Source organism: Sturnira hondurensis, unplaced genomic scaffold, assembly GCF_014824575.4.
Source record: "Sturnira hondurensis isolate 20B ecotype Veracruz unplaced genomic scaffold, ASM1482457v3 Scaffold0021354, whole genome shotgun sequence".
Taxonomy (NCBI): Eukaryota; Metazoa; Chordata; class Mammalia; order Chiroptera; family Phyllostomidae; genus Sturnira; species Sturnira hondurensis.
The window spans coordinates 24,465,576-24,486,589 of NW_028093985.1; the positions used below are offsets into that span (position 1 = coordinate 24,465,576).

The 21,014-nt window shown below is 33.9% G+C and overlaps 1 protein-coding gene across 1 annotated transcript in view; it reads right to left on the bottom strand.

Annotated features, from left to right (window-relative positions):
* SLCO6A1 (solute carrier organic anion transporter family member 6A1) overlaps positions 1–21,014 on the bottom strand; it is a 103,535-nt gene that overhangs the window by 24,224 nt on the left and 58,297 nt on the right. The window contains exons 10-12 of the mRNA XM_037032412.1: positions 19,665–19,809; positions 12,538–12,733; positions 3,890–4,040 (exon numbers count right to left, since the gene is read on the bottom strand). Coding sequence (XP_036888307.1) covers positions 3,890–4,040; positions 12,538–12,733; positions 19,665–19,809 — 492 coding nt within the window. The remainder of the gene's footprint in view (positions 1–3,889; positions 4,041–12,537; positions 12,734–19,664; positions 19,810–21,014) is intronic.

Sequence of the window (21,014 nt, forward strand, 5' to 3'; positions counted from 1 at the left end):
GTAAAATGAGAGAAATAAGATGCATCATGGAAACAGTCAGTCAGAAAAAGCTAGAGTGACTATTTAATATATAAAATTTAGTGCACTACTTAAAGACAGAGTGGTGGGAAGGGACATTTTATAAAGACGAAAGGAACTGCTCATGAAGGTGAGGTGACAACTGTTGCTGTTTGTGTACATAATAACAGCACCTGAAAACACATGAAGCCAAATGATAATTATATTAGGAGATATTTTTCATATACCATGTTCAGGACTTAATATGACATTACAAGGCTTACAAATTCACAAGAATAATTACTTTAAAATTAAAAGAAGAACAAATATAAGTAGACTCATAGTTGATCTACATAGTGGACTTAATAGCAAGAACTTTAAAATAACTATAATTAATATTTTTCAAAAAGGGAGCGTAAAATGAATAAAATATCTTACATGATGTGAAATTTCAACAGGATTTGGATTCTACAAAAACTTATATGTTAGCACTGAAAAATACAATGAATAAATTCCAAACCCCAGTTAACAGGTTTAACAGCAGAGAAGACATTACCAAATACACACTACAGAATAGAGACTAGGACAAGTCCATAAAAAATATTTACACTTAAACAGGTGAAAGGAGATGGAAAACAGAGGAAAGGACAAAAGATGCTGGACACACTGGAAAAGTTGACTGGTAGTGTGTGGTAGCAGAATTCAAAAGTGGCATCTAAGATTTCTACCCTCCTATTGTATAATATAAAGCCTACATAATTCCTAGGACTGTGAACTGATGAATTTTCTACCCCTTACCAAGTTACATTATGTGGCATAATTGACTTTAAGAAAGAGTGGGTAAATCTCAAAGCCTTGAAAGGTACTGAGTTTTTCCTGAAGGCAGAGGTTAAAAGCATGTGATAAACGAGATTGTTGCTAGCATGGAAGATGGAGGAAGTCACGTGGCAAAGAATGGAAGTGCCTCTGAAAGCTAAAATCAGACCTAGCCGATAGCTAGCATGTAAACGGGGACCTCTTTTTTTTGCAACCCAAAGAAATTGAATTGGCTAATAACTGGAATAAGCTAGTAAGTAAATTCTTTCCCAGAGCCTCCAGAAGGAACACAGCTCAATCAACACCCTGATTTCAGCCTGTGAGACTCTGAGCAGAAGAGATCCTCATGCTGTATCTGTACTTCTTTCCTTAGAACTGCGAGCTAATAAATGGGTATGATTTTACAGACATAGCATTGTGATATTCGGTTATGTAGCAATAGTGAACTAATACATGCACCCTGCAAAAAAGGAGAGTGAAGGAGAAATAATAGCTGAGAATTTTCCAAAAGCTAGAGACTAACTGCACAGACTAAAGATGTTCTGTGAAACCCAAGCAAAATAAATTTAATACAAATTGTATCTAGGAACATTAAAGGAAACCTTCTGAAAATCAAAAACAAAGAGAAAAATCCTAAAAGCAGCCAGAGACATAGACAATATAATGGCATCTTTCAAATGCCAATATAGAATTTCATACCCAGCGAAAACAGTTGTTTTTGTTTTTATTTGTTTTTTTTTCAAAAACAAAGATGAAATATGGTTCTTCAAGAAGAAAGAAATGAAAGCATGGAATGCAAGGAAATGGGTAGGCAAATATAAGTGCATATTGACTGTGCAAAATAACGATAGTTAAGTGTCATTTAAAATACATATAGAAATCCAATGTATGACAAAACACAAAGATGGGAGGTAAGTAACGAAAGTAAAATATTTTAAGAATGTTTTCAGCTGAAAGAGCCCTTGAAGTCTGGCTTCCTGGAATCCTAAATGCCGTGCATGGGTGGGACTTATGTCCCCTTCATAGATCACTGGAGTGAGGCTCCTGCTAGACTAGAGCAGCCTTCAGAAGAAGCCCTCTCATCTTGTTTATCATGAAAGCTGTCAGCTGCTGAAAAGAGCAAGTCCGAATGAGAAGATGAAGACGAAAACACCAAGATTTCTTTTACATCTACATAAGGAAATTTGAAAATCTTTGGTGGCATAGATAGAAAGAATGTATATGTGTTTGAATGAAGCAAACCTGCCCAGGAATATTATCGGTATGAAGAGGACATACCTATTTTCAGTTTCAGTAAAGCTCCGATTTTCTATAGGAAATACTACTCAGAGATACAGTATTTCCCATCACTCCTCTTGCAAACATTTGTGTAAGGGTAATTCACATGTCCGATTTTAACTCATGTTGACCCTGATCATGTTTTGAAAATTAACATTTAATCAGAATTATTTCAAAGTTGACATATTTGCATTGAAAAAATATTTCCCAGAGGGAATTCCATTAAAACCATTTAGATACTTGATCATTTTTGTATATGATATTTCTTTTATTTAATTTTCATGTTGTTAAATAAAATTTTTATTGCTATTGATTCTTTTCCGTTTAAAATTAATACATATTTTATCCATTAATCAGTTGCATCCACATCAAATTGCAGTAGTCACAGTTTCTGCTATTGCTGCTAGTCACAGTTTTCCCTCAGAGCCATTATTTCTCTCCAGGTTCACTGTCCTGGGCAGTTTCTAAGATGTCTAATTTTTGTCAAAAATATTTTATTCTGGGAGTGCTTGAGATCCTGTTCCCCAGTATGTGTTGTCAGTTTGGCTTGAATAAATCTTATAAAAATTGTCAAAAAATATTTTACTCTTCTTTTAATTTTTATTTAATATCACAGTTATCACACAGTTTGATTACTTAGTTAATTTTTCTCACTGCTTTCTTTATGAATTATTTCTTAGAAAAATATAAGAAAATTACAAATATTTTTATTAAATAGAAACAAAAAAATTCCTAAAAGCAATTTCCCCCTAAAAAAAAGAGGTTGGAGCTACACAGTGGCTGTCTATTTTAGCTCTTAAATATCATATTGGTTCAAAACGCCAAGGTCAAACATTCCTGTTTATACTATGGTGACAATGGGAGCATTTCGTAATTGTTTACTAGTTTCAAACAAAAATAGAAGAGAGGAAGTAAGCAGGAGTATAAAACAAGATTTTCTGTAAGTTAATAAATTGTTGAAGATAGGTAACTGGCATATAGGAGTCCATTATGCTTTTCTATTACATTTAGTGCTTTCCCCAGTAATATATTCCAAAGATTTTAAATGTCATTTTAAATATACATTGTAACATTTAATAGAGACTTTTTAAAGGGTATGCTTCTTTTTATATTGATAGTCAATAAAAAACTAAAGATGTATCATTAAATCATAGACAACTGAAACATGACTGACTATAAGGAACTGACATTGGTCAGGTGTGCTAATACCTTGTAGTGAAACAATCTGTGTGTAACAGGGAAGAGAATACTGGCATGCAGGTGCATAACCAACACGGGACTTCGTTATCAACTAAGGGAGGCGGGGCAATGCCCACGGATCAGGAAATATTCGTCTCTGTTGCTCTCTTCCCTTTACAAAAACTAGCCCAAGGGGAGAGGGAGAAATACAGAATTTTTAAAGTCTGAGTCCCTGCCCCTATGCCACTTAAAGGGGAGAATCTGCAGTTATAGACCATCATTTAGCTAACAGCATATTTATGCAACTTTGGATACAAGAAAATTAACCTGGAGTCAAAAAATAGCTGAATGGTAAACTGCTCTATATGACAAAAAAGGGAAATTTGTTTGGAGGTTGACAGAAGGCCCTGGGAAATAAGGCATTCTGCTGATAATGGCCCCAAAATGAACAAATAGGGGGATTTTAAAATGAGACCTGATCCGTGTAAATATCAAAGGACAGACACAGATGATATATGTTCAGTTTTAAGTTATTTGGATTGCTGCCATAATGTAAACATCATCTACAACTTCAACATCTTATTGGAGAGGAAGAAGCGTTAACTTAAAATATGTATACCTTGTGATTATTTACTGTTTTAGAATATGTACAACCTGCGAAGCAAGGGGAAAAATATCCAATATCATCTCTTCCACACACAGGAGAGTAAAACGTTGAGCATTTACAACGAGAATTGCAAGGAGCTGTCAGGTCTCCCAACGTCCCTGTTCTTTATTAAAAAAAAAAAGACATCGAATGTAATTATAATGCCATTGTCATATACTCACTAATGTACAAATCAAAATATCAATGAGGTTCATAAAACATTAGTAAAATAATTTAACAGCTTTATTAAGGTATAACGGATATACAATAGACTATACATGTTTAAAGTTTATAATTTGAATCTTTGACATATGCATACACTTGTGAAACTATCACCACAATCATGTTAAGAAGCATACTCATCACCCCCAAAAGCTTCCTCATGCTCCTTTGTAATTCCTCTACCCCTGACATCTGATGATCTACTTTCTGTCACCATTCAGTAATTTAGATTTCATAACTTTTAGTGAAATGGAATAATACATAATGCACCCTTTCTGTATCTGGCTTCTTTCACGCAGCTGATCTTTAAGTGGTCTTTGTATGGTCGGTCCTATGCTTCCATACTCTTGAGTAAAGATTAAGAAGAAGAACATTTGGATAATCTGGTAGGTGTTCATGTAACTTTTTAAGAAACCGTCAGTTTTCCATTTTTCCATAGTGGTTGTGTTATCACACATTTCACCAGCAGTGTGTGAGAGTTTCAGTTGCTTTCTGCATTCCTCATCAATAGTTGGTGTGGTCAGCCTTTTTATTTTTAGACGTTTCCAACAGAGCTATAGTAACTTCATATTGTGATTTTTAATATGAATTTCCCTAATGACTAAAGATATTGAGCATCTTTTTCATACTTATGATTAAGTATTTATTTTTCTCTATATGAATGCTAATATTGTTATTGTAAATTCCCAGTTGTTTGTGAGTAATACCTAGAATTACTATAGGTTTCTGTATATTGATCTTTTCTTTGACAATATTTATTTTTTCTGGATACTGTTGTTAACAGTACTATTTTTAATATTAATTTCTGCCAATTTGTAGGTAATAGAAACACCACAGATTCTTTTATGTTGACCCTGTATCCTGCAAACTTGCTAAACCCAGTTTATTAGTTATAGTGGTTTTTTATTTTCTGTGTAGATAACTGTGTTGTCCTCAAATAAATGCAGGTATACTTCCACTTTTTCTATCTGGATGCCTTTTATTTATTTTTCTTACAGTAATGGCTAGAGCCTCCAGTACAATATTAATATAGAAGTCATCAAAGCAAACATCTTTATTGCCTTCCGGGTCATTCAGTGGCTCATCATTCCCCTGCTCAGCTTGCTATAACAAAATATAATCAACTGGGTGGCTTAAACAACAGGCATTATTTTTCACAGTTTGGGAAGCTAAGACCAAGCTCAAGGCACAGACAGCTTCAGTATCTGCTGTGGGCTTTCTTCCTGGATTGAAGACCACCAACTTCTCAGTGTATCCCCACAGGACAAATAGATGGAAGGCTTTGGGCTCTTCCTCCCCTTCTAAGGTCACTAATCCTGTCATTGTGGGATCCAACCACATGACCTCATCTAAACCTAATTATCTCCTATAGGTGCCACCTCCTAATACTATTGATTGAGGATTAGGGCTTCAACATATAAATTTTCTGAGAGGAGGAAAAACAAACATTCAGTACATAACAATCACTAAGTGTAATGTTAATTTTATATTTTCATAGATTCTCTTCCATTCCTAGTTTCCTATAAAGAATAAGTTTGTATTTATCAAGTGCAATAGTACAATACAATAATATAAGTGCAATATAATAATACTGTATTTATCAAGTGCTTTTTTGGCACTTTTTGAGATTATATATATATTTTAATTTTCAGTTTATGGATATGGTGGGTTATATTAATTTTCAAATATTAAACTAGCATTGCATCTCTGTGATAAATCTTGGTTGATCATAATTTATTTTCCTTTTAATATATTATTGGGTTTAATTTACTAAGTTTTTGTAAGGAATTTTGTTTTGAAGTAATGATCATGAGAGATATAGTTTTCTATTTTTTCTTACAATGCCTTTGTCTAGTTTGATATCAGAATGAACAAATCTCATAGAATGAGTTAGAAATTTTCCATTCCTTTTCAATTTGCTTGAAGAATTTTTGTAAAATCAGGTATTTTTAAAATGTTTTGTAGCATTCCCCAGGGAAGCCATTTAGGCCTGTACTTGTTTTGGTTTTGGTTTGTCAGAAAGTTTTTAACTACAAATTTATTTCCTAAATATATAAATTATTTATTACTTTTTGAGTGAGCTTGTACCTTTTAAAAGATTTATCTACTTCATGGAATGTTTCAAATTTATAGACATAAAGTTGTTCACACTATTATCTTATACTTACTTGTAATAGTGGTAGAGCTCTGGCTCGTGTAGCTCAGTGGATTGAGGGCTGCCTGTGAACCAGAGGGGCACTGGCTCAATTCCCAGTCAGGGCACATGCCTGGGATGTGGGCCAGGTCCCCAATAGGGGGTATATGAGAGGCAACTACACATTTATGTTTCTCTCCTCACCCTCTTTCCCCCTCTCTTTAATAATAAATAAATAAATTCTAAAAAATATACTGGTAGCACTAGTACTAACTAGTACTACACCAACATCATACCAGATTTCTAACTCTGATGGTAGTAATTTTCTCCTCTAGAAGTTTAGCAATTTTATCAACCTTCTCAAAATGTCACCTGTGCTTTTTTTTTATTTTTCCATTGTTTTTCTTATCTCAAGTTCATTGGTTTCTGTTCCCATCTCAATTTCATTTGTTCTACTTACTGTGGGATCAATCTGTTTTAGTGTTTCTACTTTATTAAGGTGGAAGCAAATATCACTGGTTTAACACTATTTTTCTTTTTTTAATACAGGCTTTTAATGCTGTGCATTATCCCATAAACACTACTTGAGCAGAATTCCAAAAATTTTATTGTGTTTCTCATTTTTATTCTTTTCAGAATACTGTCCAATTCCCTTTTTAAAAAATTCTTTGATCCACAGGTTTTTTAGAAGGTTGTTATTTAGTTTCCAAATATTTAAGGTTTTATCCCAGAAATCTCTTATTTATTTATTTCTAGTTTAATTTCATCATGGTCAGAAATTTAATTCTATTGTGTGATTTGATCCTTTCAATTTATTAAGTCTTGTTTTACAGAAAGCAATCTACTTTGGTAAGTGTTTCATCACTTGAAAAGAATGTATATTTTGCTTTGTTCGTTGAAAAAGTTCTACAAATGTCAATTTAGTCTAGTTGGCAATGTTATTCAAATCTTTTGTATCATCGCTGGTTAATTTTGGACTACTAATTAATTACTTAGAAAAATCAAGCTGGAGATTTTCTGCCTTATTGAGGTATCACAACCATTTATATTTAATGCAATTAATATTATGATTGGCTTTGAATCTATCCTCTTTTAAGTTTTATCTCTTCTTTGTTCTTTTTTCCTATTTTCTGCTTAATTTGAGATTAAACAGATACTTTTGTGAAGTGCTATTTTAACTCTAATGTTGGCTTATCAGCTCTGATTCATTTTTATTTTAGGGATTGCTTTAAAATTTACTCTATACATCTTTAACTTCATGTACCAACACATATTATAGCATTTCATGTAAACTCATACTGTTTTTAAAAATTACATGAAGTGATTTAAATAAGAAAAAAATATTTATCTATACAGTAATCATTTCCTTTGCTCTCCTTTGCTTTGTGTAGTTCTTATTTTCACTTATTATTATTTTATTTCAAGCAGAAAGACTTCCTTTAGCATTTCAATATCATGTATATCATGTACAGTTTTATGTCTAAAATTATTTCTTTATTTTTATAGATATTCTGGTTCAATATAGACTTATAGGTTGACTTTTTTTCAGTACTTTAAAAATATTGTTTAACTGTCTTTTTACCTATATTGTTCCTGATGTAAAAATCTATGTTACCCTTATATTTGGCCCTTGGTATACAAAGTATTTTGTTCACCTCTTGCTGCTTTTAAGATTTTTCTCTTTACACTTATTTTGAGCAATTTGATTATTATGAACCATGGTATAATATTCTTCTTGTTTCTTATAAACAAGGATAAGGCTTGCTGAAGTTTTTTATAAATCTGTAGATTTATAGTTTATATGAAATTTTAAAATTCTGGACTTGACTTCTTTAGATATTTTCTTTCTTCAAACCCCCTTTTTGAAGAGTTCCAACTAAATGGTTAGTTCCCAAAACAATAGTGAGTATGGTTAGCTTTGTAAGAAACTACCAAAGTCACTTACAATTTCATATTTCCAATGGCAGTAAATAAGAGTACTTGTTGCTCTACATAGTCACTAGCATTTTGTTTTGTCATTTTTTACAATTTTAGCCATCTGATAGATAATGTTATGGTATCTCATAGTTTTAATTTGAAACCTCCTAATGTTATACAACACTGGGCCTATCTTCATATGCTTATCACAATCTGTATATCTTCTTCAATGAAATATCTGTTCAGATATATTGGCCATTCTTAGTTGGGTTATTTATTTGCAAATTAATGAGATTTAAAAGTTCTTTTAATATTTTGGATATGTCCTCTATCAGATATACTTGTATATTCTCCCAATTTGTGGCTTATCCTTTAATTCTATTAACTGTATCTTTCACAGGGAAAGCTTTTAATTTTAATAAGGTCAAATGTATTTCTTTTTTTTTATGCATCTTCTTTTGGTGTTGTATTTAAAATGTCATCACCAAATCCAAGGTTACTTAGATTTTGTCCTAAGATTTTTGTCCTTAGATTTTGTTACTGTTGAGAAGTTTTACAGTTTTGTATTTTATATTTAGGTCCATGATCTATTTTGACTTAATTTTTTTTGTGAAAGGTGTAAATTCTGTGTCTAGCTAGACTCTTCCTTCCTTCCTTTTTTTTCCTTGCATGTAAACTTTCTATTACTTCACCATCATTTGCTGAGACTATCAGTCTGATCCAAATTGTTGACATAGGAGTCTCCTGAACTCACCGCCTCCCATGGAGAGCTACACAAGGAGAAATTTCCTCTAAAAGAAATCCAGGAAACTGGATTTCAGGAGTGACTCTTACACATTGGGCAAATGAGAAAATATCCACAGTGCCCACACTGAAACAGGTAGGCAAAGCTGGGACACACTCTCACTGTAAACCCCATTCCCAGCACAGAGTCTATAATTAGGAAGGATCTCCCAGCTCCCAACTTCCTTCCTGAGCAGCACAGTGTTTGGAACTCACATCTGGTACACCAACTTTCCAGACTCACACCTGAGGAATGGGCGGGCATCCTAACTACCAAGTTCTGAAAGCCAATGGGCCTTGTGTCCAGGAGGCCACAAGACTGTAGTAAAGAAATAGTTCCTAACAGTCTCTCCAGGACTCACTGTGGCTATAAACCCCAGAGCTAGCATGGAAGTAATAGGCAAAAATAGCCGATCTCTCAGAATTTCCCTGACAGAGACCTGTTTGCATACTTCGCAAGATACTACCTTCGAGTAAGGCTCCTAATTTAGCAGGCATCTAGGGGCTGCCTGCAATCCTCCTGAGACCAAGTAAGTCACTAGACACCATCTCTGCCTTCTCTCTTAAGTCTGCTCTAAACTGTCACTATCTCCCTAGAAGGAGCCTACACAGATGAAGGTACCCACAGCTTTTGCAGCTGCTGCCCAAGGGATGGGCATTTAGAGACCTGACTCTGGTAGCCAATGGGGCTTGTGTTCATGAGTCCCATAGGGCTGGGAAACAAAGAAGTCATTAAAAAGCACAGGAGCACCCCCTACAGCTGTACACTTCGGCCCAGCACAGAAGAAGCAAACAAAAAAGCCCATTTCCCAGTTTCTCCATAAAAGGGTCCTAACTACATACTTCTCAGTGCCTAAGGATCCAGCTTCCAATTAATCTGCATCTAGGTGCTGACTGCAATACTCTCCTTTGGGACACCGCCAGTTCTCGATACGTTCTCTACCACTGGGAGCCTTAAAGACAAAGAAGGTGGCTTGCACAATTGCAAAGGGCTGAGAGGCATTCAGGAGCTCTGGCTTGACTGATTAATAAAATTAATCTAGTTATTACAATTATAAGTAGGGATATAGTTATAGATAATTCCATCTAGTTAAAAGTTATTAAAATAAATAGAATTATAATAATTTGTTAATGTTTATACTTGTACAAGGTAAAATATACAAACACCAAAAACAAAATGGGGGGAGGTAAATATGTAGAGCTCTAGTATGTATTTAAGTTAGCTTGTCCCCAACTTAAAAAGAAACTCATACAAAAATAAGCCATTTTATGTAAGCCTCATGGCAACCACAAAGCAAAAACCTAAGTAAATATATAAGCAGAGGTGTCCAACCTGAGGCCCAACACAAAATCATGAATTTACTTAAAACATTAAGGTTTTTTTTGTAATTATGTGTCTCAGTGTATCTAATGTGTGGCCCAAGACAACTCTTCCTCTTCCAGTGTGGCCCAGAGAAACTAAAAGTTTGGAATCCCCTAAAAGGTAAGGAGAAGGGAGTCAAATTATACCAATACGAAAATAAGTCACAAAGGAAGAGTAAGAAAAGAACACAGAAACTACAAAATAGCCAGAAAGTGATAAAATGGCAATATGTACATATCTATCAATAATTACTTTAAATGTAAATGGGCAGAATTCTCTAAGCAGAACACATAGGTGAATATATTTTTACAAAACCAGCACCCATCTACATGCTGCATACAAGAGATTCACATACTGTGTGAGGACACACAAAGACTGAAAGGGGGGAAAAGATGCTCCCTGCAAACAGAAAGCAAAAGAAAGTTCAGGTGGCTATACTTTTATCAGGCAAAATTGACTTGAAGACAAAGACTGTAATGAGAAACACTCTTTAGCTTGCAGACCATACAAAAACATGCAGCAGTATAGATAAATAGACCAGTATAGATATATATAGCACAACTGTATACATACCTAATACACATACACACAGTTCACCCTTGAAGAACACAGGATGGGGTGGTTAGGGGCTCCAACCCACACACAGTTGAAAATCGATGTGTAACTTAAGTTTATCCATTGTATATGGGAATTCCTAAATGTAGGTCAAAAATACTATTTTCCATTCACGGGTGGGAATCTGCAGATGTGAAACCCAGGGACACAGAGTGCTGACTATGTATTTATTGAGAAAAACATAGTCAGTCAACCCACGGGTTAATACCCATGCTATTCAATATCTGGATCCCCTGTGGATCTATTCTAGTGTCTGTTTTGTCCCATAGCTTTTTGCCCATGCCCTTGGCTTGCCTAGTAATTTTTTTTAATCCAAATCTTTGCCTAAGCCAGTTTACAGCTCTGTATATTATCTTTTGTTCTGAATTCAGGGTGTCTCTTTCTGCTGCTAGACAGAGTGCTGGCTGACCACATCAACCCAACTGACGACAGAATTAACCCCTGGCTAGGCAATAGTGCTCTGGAAAGGCCCTAACTCTAGGTCTTAGCCTTTCAAATATATTGAGAACTTATGTTAACCCAAGTTCTCATCCCTAGTACATTCTGACCTCCCAGCATGTTAACCTCTTATGTAAAGGCCATCATAATACTACTGAACATTTTCTCTGCTTTTACAAGACTTCTGTCTCTTAGCTTCCTAACTTAGCAAATGTATTGAGTGAAAACCCAACAGAGTGTTATCTCATTTGCCTACCTCTTTCTCTGATATTATGCCCTGCCCCATTCTTTAATTTTTTCTCATAGGTCTGTCAAAAATTTATCTTGGTTTCTTCTCATCTTACTAGTGCTTGATCCCAAATCTTTTGTCCAGACTCTCAGTTTCTTGTCAATGTACAGAATTAGCAAATATCCTCAGTTGGCCTACAGGGCGGGGGTTGGGGGCAGGGAGAAGCAGCAGAAAGTTGCTTCTCCTCTCAAAAGTGTGCCTTTCTCAGGACATTAAAAAAAAAAAAATAAATAAATAAATAAATAAATAAATAAATCGTTTAGAACTCTATTCAGTTGTTCTAGTTACTCTCAGTGGGAGTGTTGATCTGCCATAAGTTACTCCATTGTAGCTGGAAGTGGAATTTCTTTACTGGTTTTACTTGCTCAGTCTGTTGGTTTCCAATTCCAGTTCTGTTCCCCTGTATTTAATGTCAATCTCTGCCCAGTTCTTTGATTTTGCATTTTTAGCTTAAAGGAGACATTACTCATGCATACTTTCACATGTACTTCAGTTCCATTCTTTGATGTCTTTAGGAAGGCAGACATACCAATCCAGGAACACAAAGTAAAACTCACTTTGTACAGACAGTGCTGTTTCCACGTTGCTATCCACTTTTACTACAGAATTTTGCTTCTAGGTTCTAATCATTTCAATGTGTTTTTTTCTTCAGTGCTTTGTGAATGCATAAGCAATCATATAGCAGCCATCATTATTATATTTCTATCCTTAATGTGAAAGATGAAACTGTGCTTTATATTTCTGTGTTCCACAATTCCAAGAATGATAAAGATATAGAAGTTACTAGATAATCATTAATTGAGTATAAAATACATTGTTGAGTTTGGAAGTAAATATATAATATATAAAATTCTATTTACCCGCCATAATTTTCATTGATTCCAGCAAATGGTATGGGATTACAGTGTACATAAAGTGCAAACACAACCAGTACAAGTGATATAGCAGATGTAACCATTACAAATCTCATATAGCCTTTACAATACATATGTAACTTGGAAACAATGACGCCTCCCAGAAACTCTCCAATTGCAGCTCCTGGAATTATAATAAGTCCTTAAAAATGGAGAAAAGAAAACACAATTAAAAATAGCCAACTAAAGAGAGTACAGAAAATTCATACATTGATGCAATCCCCTCTGCTCTAAACATATAGAAAACATATATTTAAATAAAAAGACAGAGAATTTAAAGCCATGATAAACAACTCAACAAACCTAAACCTTACAATTAATACAAATTTGTGAGTGGGGCTGACACTATCAGCCTAATGGGCTTTAGGGCATAGCTGTTAAATTTTGCTCTTATGTGGTAATGATATCTAAGGCAAACCTAAAACTTCATCCATGTGAACTAGAAGATGAGAATTGTTTTATTGAGTGCTATTATTGGATAGCTGCCTGGATTAACGTTTTATAGCAAGAGGCATTCCCATAGTGACAAGAATACATGGAGATTCATTACCAAGTCACTCACTGATTCTGTGAATGTATGGACAATATCAACAATCTCACAACAAAACAGGACTCGTAGAATAGCCATTAGGAGACGCGACTTTCTTTTCTATGAAGTCTAAGAGATTACAAAGGGGTAAACATGAGAAAGAAAAAGAGGAGGAGGAGAGGAAGAAACATAATTAGAAAATAATCAATCAGATGAAAATAGGAACCCCCTCTGTTCCAAACATATAGAAATGGTAGATTTAAATAGGAAAATGGGAAGAGAAATATAAGGTAAAAACAAACAAAAATCTTATTAACACCAGATTAAATTTATGTCATGAAATTCTCTGACACATTGTAAATAATTTTAGAATACTCAAAAAGGTTAATGACAGTGTAACTTCCATAAAGTAAAAAATAAAATAATAAGAGAAGTAATGAAAAATAAGAGCAGGTGGATTAAGAATAGAACAAAAAAAAAACCCTAGGTATTTAAAATTATAACTGTTAAAAGGAAAACTCAAATTCCAGACTAGAGAAATTACAAGAAGGCATTGTGTTATTCATTCAGTATGTAATTTTTTTAAAAAAGCGTATTGGTTCAGTAGTCCTAACCATTCTATCATACTAATGCAAGACATTTAGAAAATGGAATTTTGGTGTACATATATAGAAACTAGCATTATCTTCATTTTTTTCCTGTAAACATAAAACAATTCAAAAAATAAACTTTGTTTTAAAATGCAGTGATAAAAGGATAAGAAGCTCCATAAAATGTTTTACAGCAGTTGAGAGAAATACAATGACAGGTATAGCAGAAAAACAATATTTGAAAAACTATAACTGAGAAAGAGGACTGTTCCATGATTTAAAAAGTGTTAATCCTGGGAATAAAAGTACACTTCAACTACTAAGGAGTACACATTAAATAATTACATCCATCTTGCACATAAAGAAATGAGCTAGGGAAATTCATAACATAAAAACTAAAGCAAAAATTATAAGCTGCCAAAAAGCATGCTGCTTGAAAACTAATTTTAATTATAGCTAATTTTTAAAAAGATAAAATTAACCTAGACCAAACACATATGCACATGCACACACATGCTCCTGAAAAGTAGGGGTAGCGAGCTGTCAGTAGGGAGTTAAAATTTCCTAAACCAAAGAAGGATAATGAATACAAAATAAGACCATTGAAAGCAGAAAAGATAGTAAGAAATAAAAAAATAAAAATAGAAGGGTAATAAAAAATACAAATAAGTTAAAATTAAAGTTCACAATACTAAATAAATAAAATTAAACTATTAAAAATACTTTATTGAGTTTGATATTTTTAAAAGCAAAGTTTGTAATCAAAGTAGCAAAAAATGCCCTGGCTGGTGTAGCTCAGTGGATTGAGCACAGGCCTGCGAACCAGAGGATCACGGTTCGATTCCCAGTCAGGACACATGCCTGGGTTGCAGACCAATTCCCTGCAGGCCAACTCCCAGCAGGGGACGCGTGAAAGGCAACCATACATTGATGTTTCTCTCCCTCTCTCCTTCCCCTCCAAAGATAAATAAATAAATAAAATCTTAAAAAAAAAACAAAGTAGCAAAAAATATGTATAATGAAAATAGATCATAAGATTGTATAAAATAAATTACTTAACCACCCAGATTTCAAGAAAATTAAAAATTCATAAACAAAGTAGTATTTTAACTCAGCTTTCTCAAAGCAGACGGCTTGTAACACTATTAAAGATATTACAAATATTAATAGATTTGAACAATGTTATTTTAAAAGATAAACAAAAACATTTATTTAGCAACTAAAAATCTCTTCTCAATAATTCATGGATTAAATAAAAATGTGGTGATGAAAATGAAAAATAGTTACAACTGAGCAATAATAAAATTATATTTAAATGCATGACATGCTACTAAAGAAAATCTATAAATGATGATACCTCCATCATAAGGTTGTTAGGAGAATTAAATGAGTTAATATTTAAGTGCTTAGAACAGCATCTAGTCATAGAGTAAACATTATATAAATGCTTGTTAAAAGGCAGACATTTACAGACAAATTTATTTATTAGGAGGCAAAAAAATACAGAGGGGCAATATTTATCCAGAAAATTCTGAGAATTGGAACTGAATGAGGAGATTTCAGAGGATAAGGAATAAGCCTGCTGGTAAGGAAATCAAGAAGAGGCAAACCACATTTCACCCGAGATTTATAGAAGTTAAAGGCAGTAGGTACCAATGAAAACAGTGAGATAGAGGATTGGATGGCAGTCTATATAAAATGTTTGATCCTCAAAATTCCTATTCTCACCTACCTGCCATGTGATTGACCAAGAAGAGTCTAGATTTATTCAATCTGAACTTGAAAACTGTAGATTTGTGAAAACCAACTGCATCTCTGAGCAGAAAACTTGAGAACCCAACTCAGGTAAGAAAACCACTGGCTGTCAGGCTTACTGCCCTAGGCCAGCGATTTTCGTTCAGTATGCTGAGGCACACTGGTGTGCCACAATGATTTTTAAAACATGCAATACCTGACTATTTAGTCAGGGGCACTGACCTCTTTTCCCTTAGACTGTCAAATTAAAAAAAAAAAAACGACAACAGCCAACACAACAACAGCCATCAAGTGTGAATGAGTCAAAATTAAACCTATTTTTTGTCAGATCGGCAAAAATATAATACATGTTTTGGTGTGCCACAGAATTTTAGTAATTAATTTATGTGTCCCATGAGATGAGAAAGGTGAAAATCACTGCCCTAAGCAATAAGAAAATACTGGATACTGGGGTTTCAATAAGTAAACCTGGATCCTTGAAAGACTACCCTAAAAGAAAACCAAACAGTTGAAAATTTAACCACAATGTGCGGAACTTTCAACCAATTTTTATCTTAATAAATATTTTTATTGAGGTAACAAGAAGTACACAAATCACAATTGTACATATCGATGAATTTTCAAAGTGAACATAACATATGTAACCACCACTGGGTCAAATATTGAACATTACCAAAAGATCCACAGGCTCTTCCATGTACTTACAGAATTTTATAAAATATGGGCCTCGAACTATACATATATTATGACTCCTTTCGTTTGACATCATGCTTGAAAAATTCACCCATGTTTTTGTATATAACAAATGATCATGTCCTATCATTGCTGAATAGAAGTGTATATGCACACACCACAATTTATTTATTCACTGTGATGTTGTGAATTGTGCTATTTTAAAATTTAAAATTAATGTGCATTTCTGTTGGCCATATTTTGAAGAAAGGAACATATGTGACCAGGAATGAAATTTCTGGGTTAGGGGATATATATGTATTCAGATTTTTATGAATACTGGCCAATTGACAGCATATTTTATAGAATGCCTGTTCAAGTATTTTATCTATTTTATTGGATTATTTATCTTTTTATTATTATCAAATATTTTATATATTTGCACATAAATCCTTCATAGATTATTTCTACAAAAAGATCATGTTTGCATTTTCACTCTTTATGCTGACACTTAATGAGCAGGAATTCTTAATTTTAATGTAAAACCACTTATTTTTCTTTAGAGTTATATGATTTGTGTCTTATTTTTAAAATCTTTGTCTTTTCTGAAGCTATGAAGATCTTTTCCTATACCTTATTCTGAAAAGCTGTATTGTTTTATCATTCACATTTAGATCTACAATCCATCCAGAATTTGTATTTGTATATGTAGTGAAGAAGAGGTCAAGATTTATTTATTTTTCATAAAGATATCTAAGTGACCTAATATCACTAATACCTAATTAACTCAATTTTTGTTTTCTGCAAATTAAGTCATGTTGTTGAGGGCATACACATGTATAACTATATTACCTACCTCACTAGTTGACTCTTCTTACATAATAGATTATTTCTTTTTATACCAAGTAATGCCTCTTGCTTTGAAGAATACTATATTCAAAATTACTATAGTTTTTTTAAGAGATCAAGCCCTTGTCCGAAGTATCATCAGCAAATATGTTTTCACATACAGTTCATTCTCTTTTCATTTTAAAGCTGTTTTCTCTTTTTTATTTTGATGACATCCCATGTGTTTATTCTTTCCTTTATGTCCCTCGCTCTAGGGGACATATCAGTGAGGATACTGCTATGTGGAATATATGAGACTTTCCTGCCTACATTTTCCTCTAGGACTCTTATACTACGCAGCAGAAAGAAAGAAGGAGCTCCTACCCTTTGCAACAACATGGATGGAACTGGGGAACATTATACTAAGTGAAATAAGCCAGGCGGTAAGGGACAAATATCATATGACCTCATCTGCATGTGGAATGTAATCAACAAAACAAATAAGCAAGCAAAATATAACCAGAGACATTGAAATTATGAAAGTCTAACAGTAACCAGACGGGAGGTGGGAGGGGACAATGGAAAAAAAGGGGGGAGGGATTTCAGGAACAACTATAAAGGACACATGGACAAACCCAAAGGGGGTGGAATCAGGGGAGGGAGGTGGGAATGGCTAAGGTGGGGAGCTTGGTGGAGGGACAATGCACACAACTGTACTTGAACAACAATAAAATAAAAAAAATTACTATAGTTACACCACCTTTTGTTTTGGTTAGTGTTCATATAATACAACTTTTTTCATCCTTTGACTTTCAACCTCTTCATGTCTTCACATTTAAGGTATAGTAGATTTTTCTCCTCAATCTGACAAATTTTATTTATATATACATAATACTACTCTATCTAAAGGACTCACTTCAGACTTAGGACTTACACAGACTCACTCCCTCTGGGTTCTAGCATCAGGACAGCAGATGTAAAGGCACCAGTGGCATGCAGGGAGAAACTGAAGTGACTGGCATCAGAGCAAGTGCCAGGAGACAGCTTCCTCCTGGACAAAACTCGAGAGGCCAGGCAGCAGCCATAGTCCTTTTCTGAGCCCTCCCACACTCAGAGACACAGAATGGCAACACTGGTTGCCCTGCCCTGTGAATGACCTAAGGCTCTGGCCCATCTAACTTACGGATGAGCTTTTCTACAATAGACCATGCTATTCAGACAGGGTGTCAAAGAAGCACTGCTTGATACACAGAAACAAATGCTGGGAGGTTGTCAAAATGAAGAGACAAAGAAATATGGCCCATATGAAAGAATAAAACAAAACTCTGGAGAAAGAACTACACAAAAAGGACATAAGCAATCTATCACATACAAGAGTTAAAAATACTGGTTACAAAGATGCTCAAGAAACTCATTGGGGTACTTCAACAGCATAAAAAAGAATTGGGCAAAAATGAAGATTACACTAAGTGAAATAAAGAAAAATTTACAGGGAACCAACAGTGGAGGGGATGAAGCTGAGAATAAAATCAACAATTTGTAACATAGGAAGAAAAAGCATTAAATCAAAACAAGTAGAAAAAAGAATTTACAAAAATGAGGATAGGCTAAGGAGCCTCTGGGACAACTTCAAACATACCAACATTGGAACCACAGGGAAGAAGAGAAAGGGCAAGAAATTGAAATCTTTTTGAAAAAAATAATTAAATAAAACCTCTTAATTTGTTGAAGGAAATAGAAACACAAGTTCAGGACACACATACAGTCCCAAACAAGATGGATGCAAAGAGGTCCACACCAAGACACATCATAATTAAAATGCCAAAGGTTAAAGGTAAAGAATGAAACATAAAAGCAGTAAGAGAAAAGCAGATAGCTACCTACACAGGGGTTCCCATAGGACTATCAGCTGATTTCTCAAAAGAAACTTTGCAGGCTAGAAGGGACTGGAAAGAAATATTCAAAGTGCTCAAAAGCAAGGACCTAAAACCTAGATTACTCTACCCAGCAAAAGTATCACTGGGAATAGAAAGGCAGATAAAGTGCTTCCCAGACAAGGTAAAGCTAAAGGAGCTCATCATTAAAAAGTCATTATTATATGAAATGTTAGAGACTAATTTACGAAAAGGAAGAAGATCAAGACTGTGAACATTAAAATGGCAATAAATTCACAACTAACAACAATTGACTCTAAAAAGCAAACTGAGCAAACAAGCAGAACAGAAACAGAATCATAGATATGAGGATCATTTTCAGGGTTATCAGTTGGGAGGGGGAGAAAGAGGGAGAATGGGAGGAAAGGTACAGGTATTAAGAAGCATAATTGGTAGGTACAGAATAGACGGGGGATGTTAAGAACAGTATAGGAAATGGAGAAGCCAAAAAACTTATATGCTTGACCCATAGAGGTGAACTAAGGGAGGGGGATTGCTAGAGGGAATGGGGGGTGCTGGATACAGGGGGACAAGGGGGGAAAACCGGGACAACTGTAATAACATAATCAATAAATTATATTTTAAAATGTTGATGCAATAATGACAGATTGTTCATTTTTTTAAAATTTGAGCAAAGGATATTTAGGTATTTAACATCTGAGCAACTACTACTACTCATCTACTTTCTCCTTTTTGAAATGTTTTATAAATGCATATAAGGAAACATTAAAATTTCAAAATGAGTTCAATGAGCAGGAAGGTTACCTGAAATTGTAGCTGCCTGATGAGGATTTAATATGAACTGATTTTCTAGATATTTAGGCAAAATTTCAGAAGCTCCAATCATAAGTAAAGATTCTGAAGCTTTGGTCAAAGACAGGCATATAAAGACTGGACTCTTAATCAGTATCTGAAATAAAAAAGTTACATGTGGATTATTTTATTTATTTTAGCTAAAGAGGAACAGATATTCACTCTTACGTTAAAAACCAACCTACAAAAATTTAACCTTTCCTAGTGTAAATTGAATTAAATATATATATACACACACACTGTATTTTGCTGTGTTTAATGTGCACTTTTTACCCAAATTTTTGAGGGAAAAGTTAGGGTGTGCATTATACATGAATAGTACTAATCTGTTTCCAGTACAAAAAGTTTCTTATACCTTATATCTGTTCTTGTGTTTTGTAATTGTTTGTTGCATAAAATTTATTGTACCATAATATGTTCAAAAATCAATGCTCAAATTCCTTTGTAATACAAAAAGAAGTATCTAAATATAAATAAATAAATAATTGAATTAAACAATTAAAATAAAAGCCCTTTTTTCTGAAAGTTTGGGCAAAAAAACATGGGTGTGCATAATACATGTCAAAATATGGCATATTATATATATATATATCTCCAACAGAAATTTATAATTCACTAATATACAGATACCATGAAAGGCATGGAGGGTTTGAACCATTTTTATTTGTAATTTGATGTCCATACCATTTGTAATTTTTATTTGTGGGTCTGGTGATTTGCCAGAAAGATTTTAAAGGACTCACAGCAGACTTAAGACTTACACAGACTCACTCCTCCTGGGTTCTAGCACCAAGGCAACAGGTGTGAGGGCACCAGTGGAAAGCCCTTTTTGTATTTCTGGCAGTTTGCCAGAAAGATTAAAAAAAAGTAGATATCATTAACCAGTTGTCTAGATTTTCCCTTAACTTTATTTAGTTTATTCTTTCTTAGCAAATATTTTTATTTAGCTAAAAATAGCCAAAAATAATTTAAGCAATGCTAAAGAAAATTTACTAGGATTGCAGTCAAGTTTCTATAATATTTTACTCCTGTAAATTCTACATAAAGAAAGAATAGAGTCACTTAAATTCTGCGTTTTATCCAATTAAAAAATGGACAGAGGACCTGGACATACCTTACATTTCTATTAGGTAAGTGTTGTTATAATAGCAAGCTTTTAGCCAAAGAGAGTGAGTCTCACAAAGATTGAAATACCATATTTCATTGAATCTACAATGCCCTCAATTATAATAGGCACCAATATTTCATGTACTGCTAAGGAAAAATAATACTGTCACTTCCACACTGTGATATGGTGCCTTA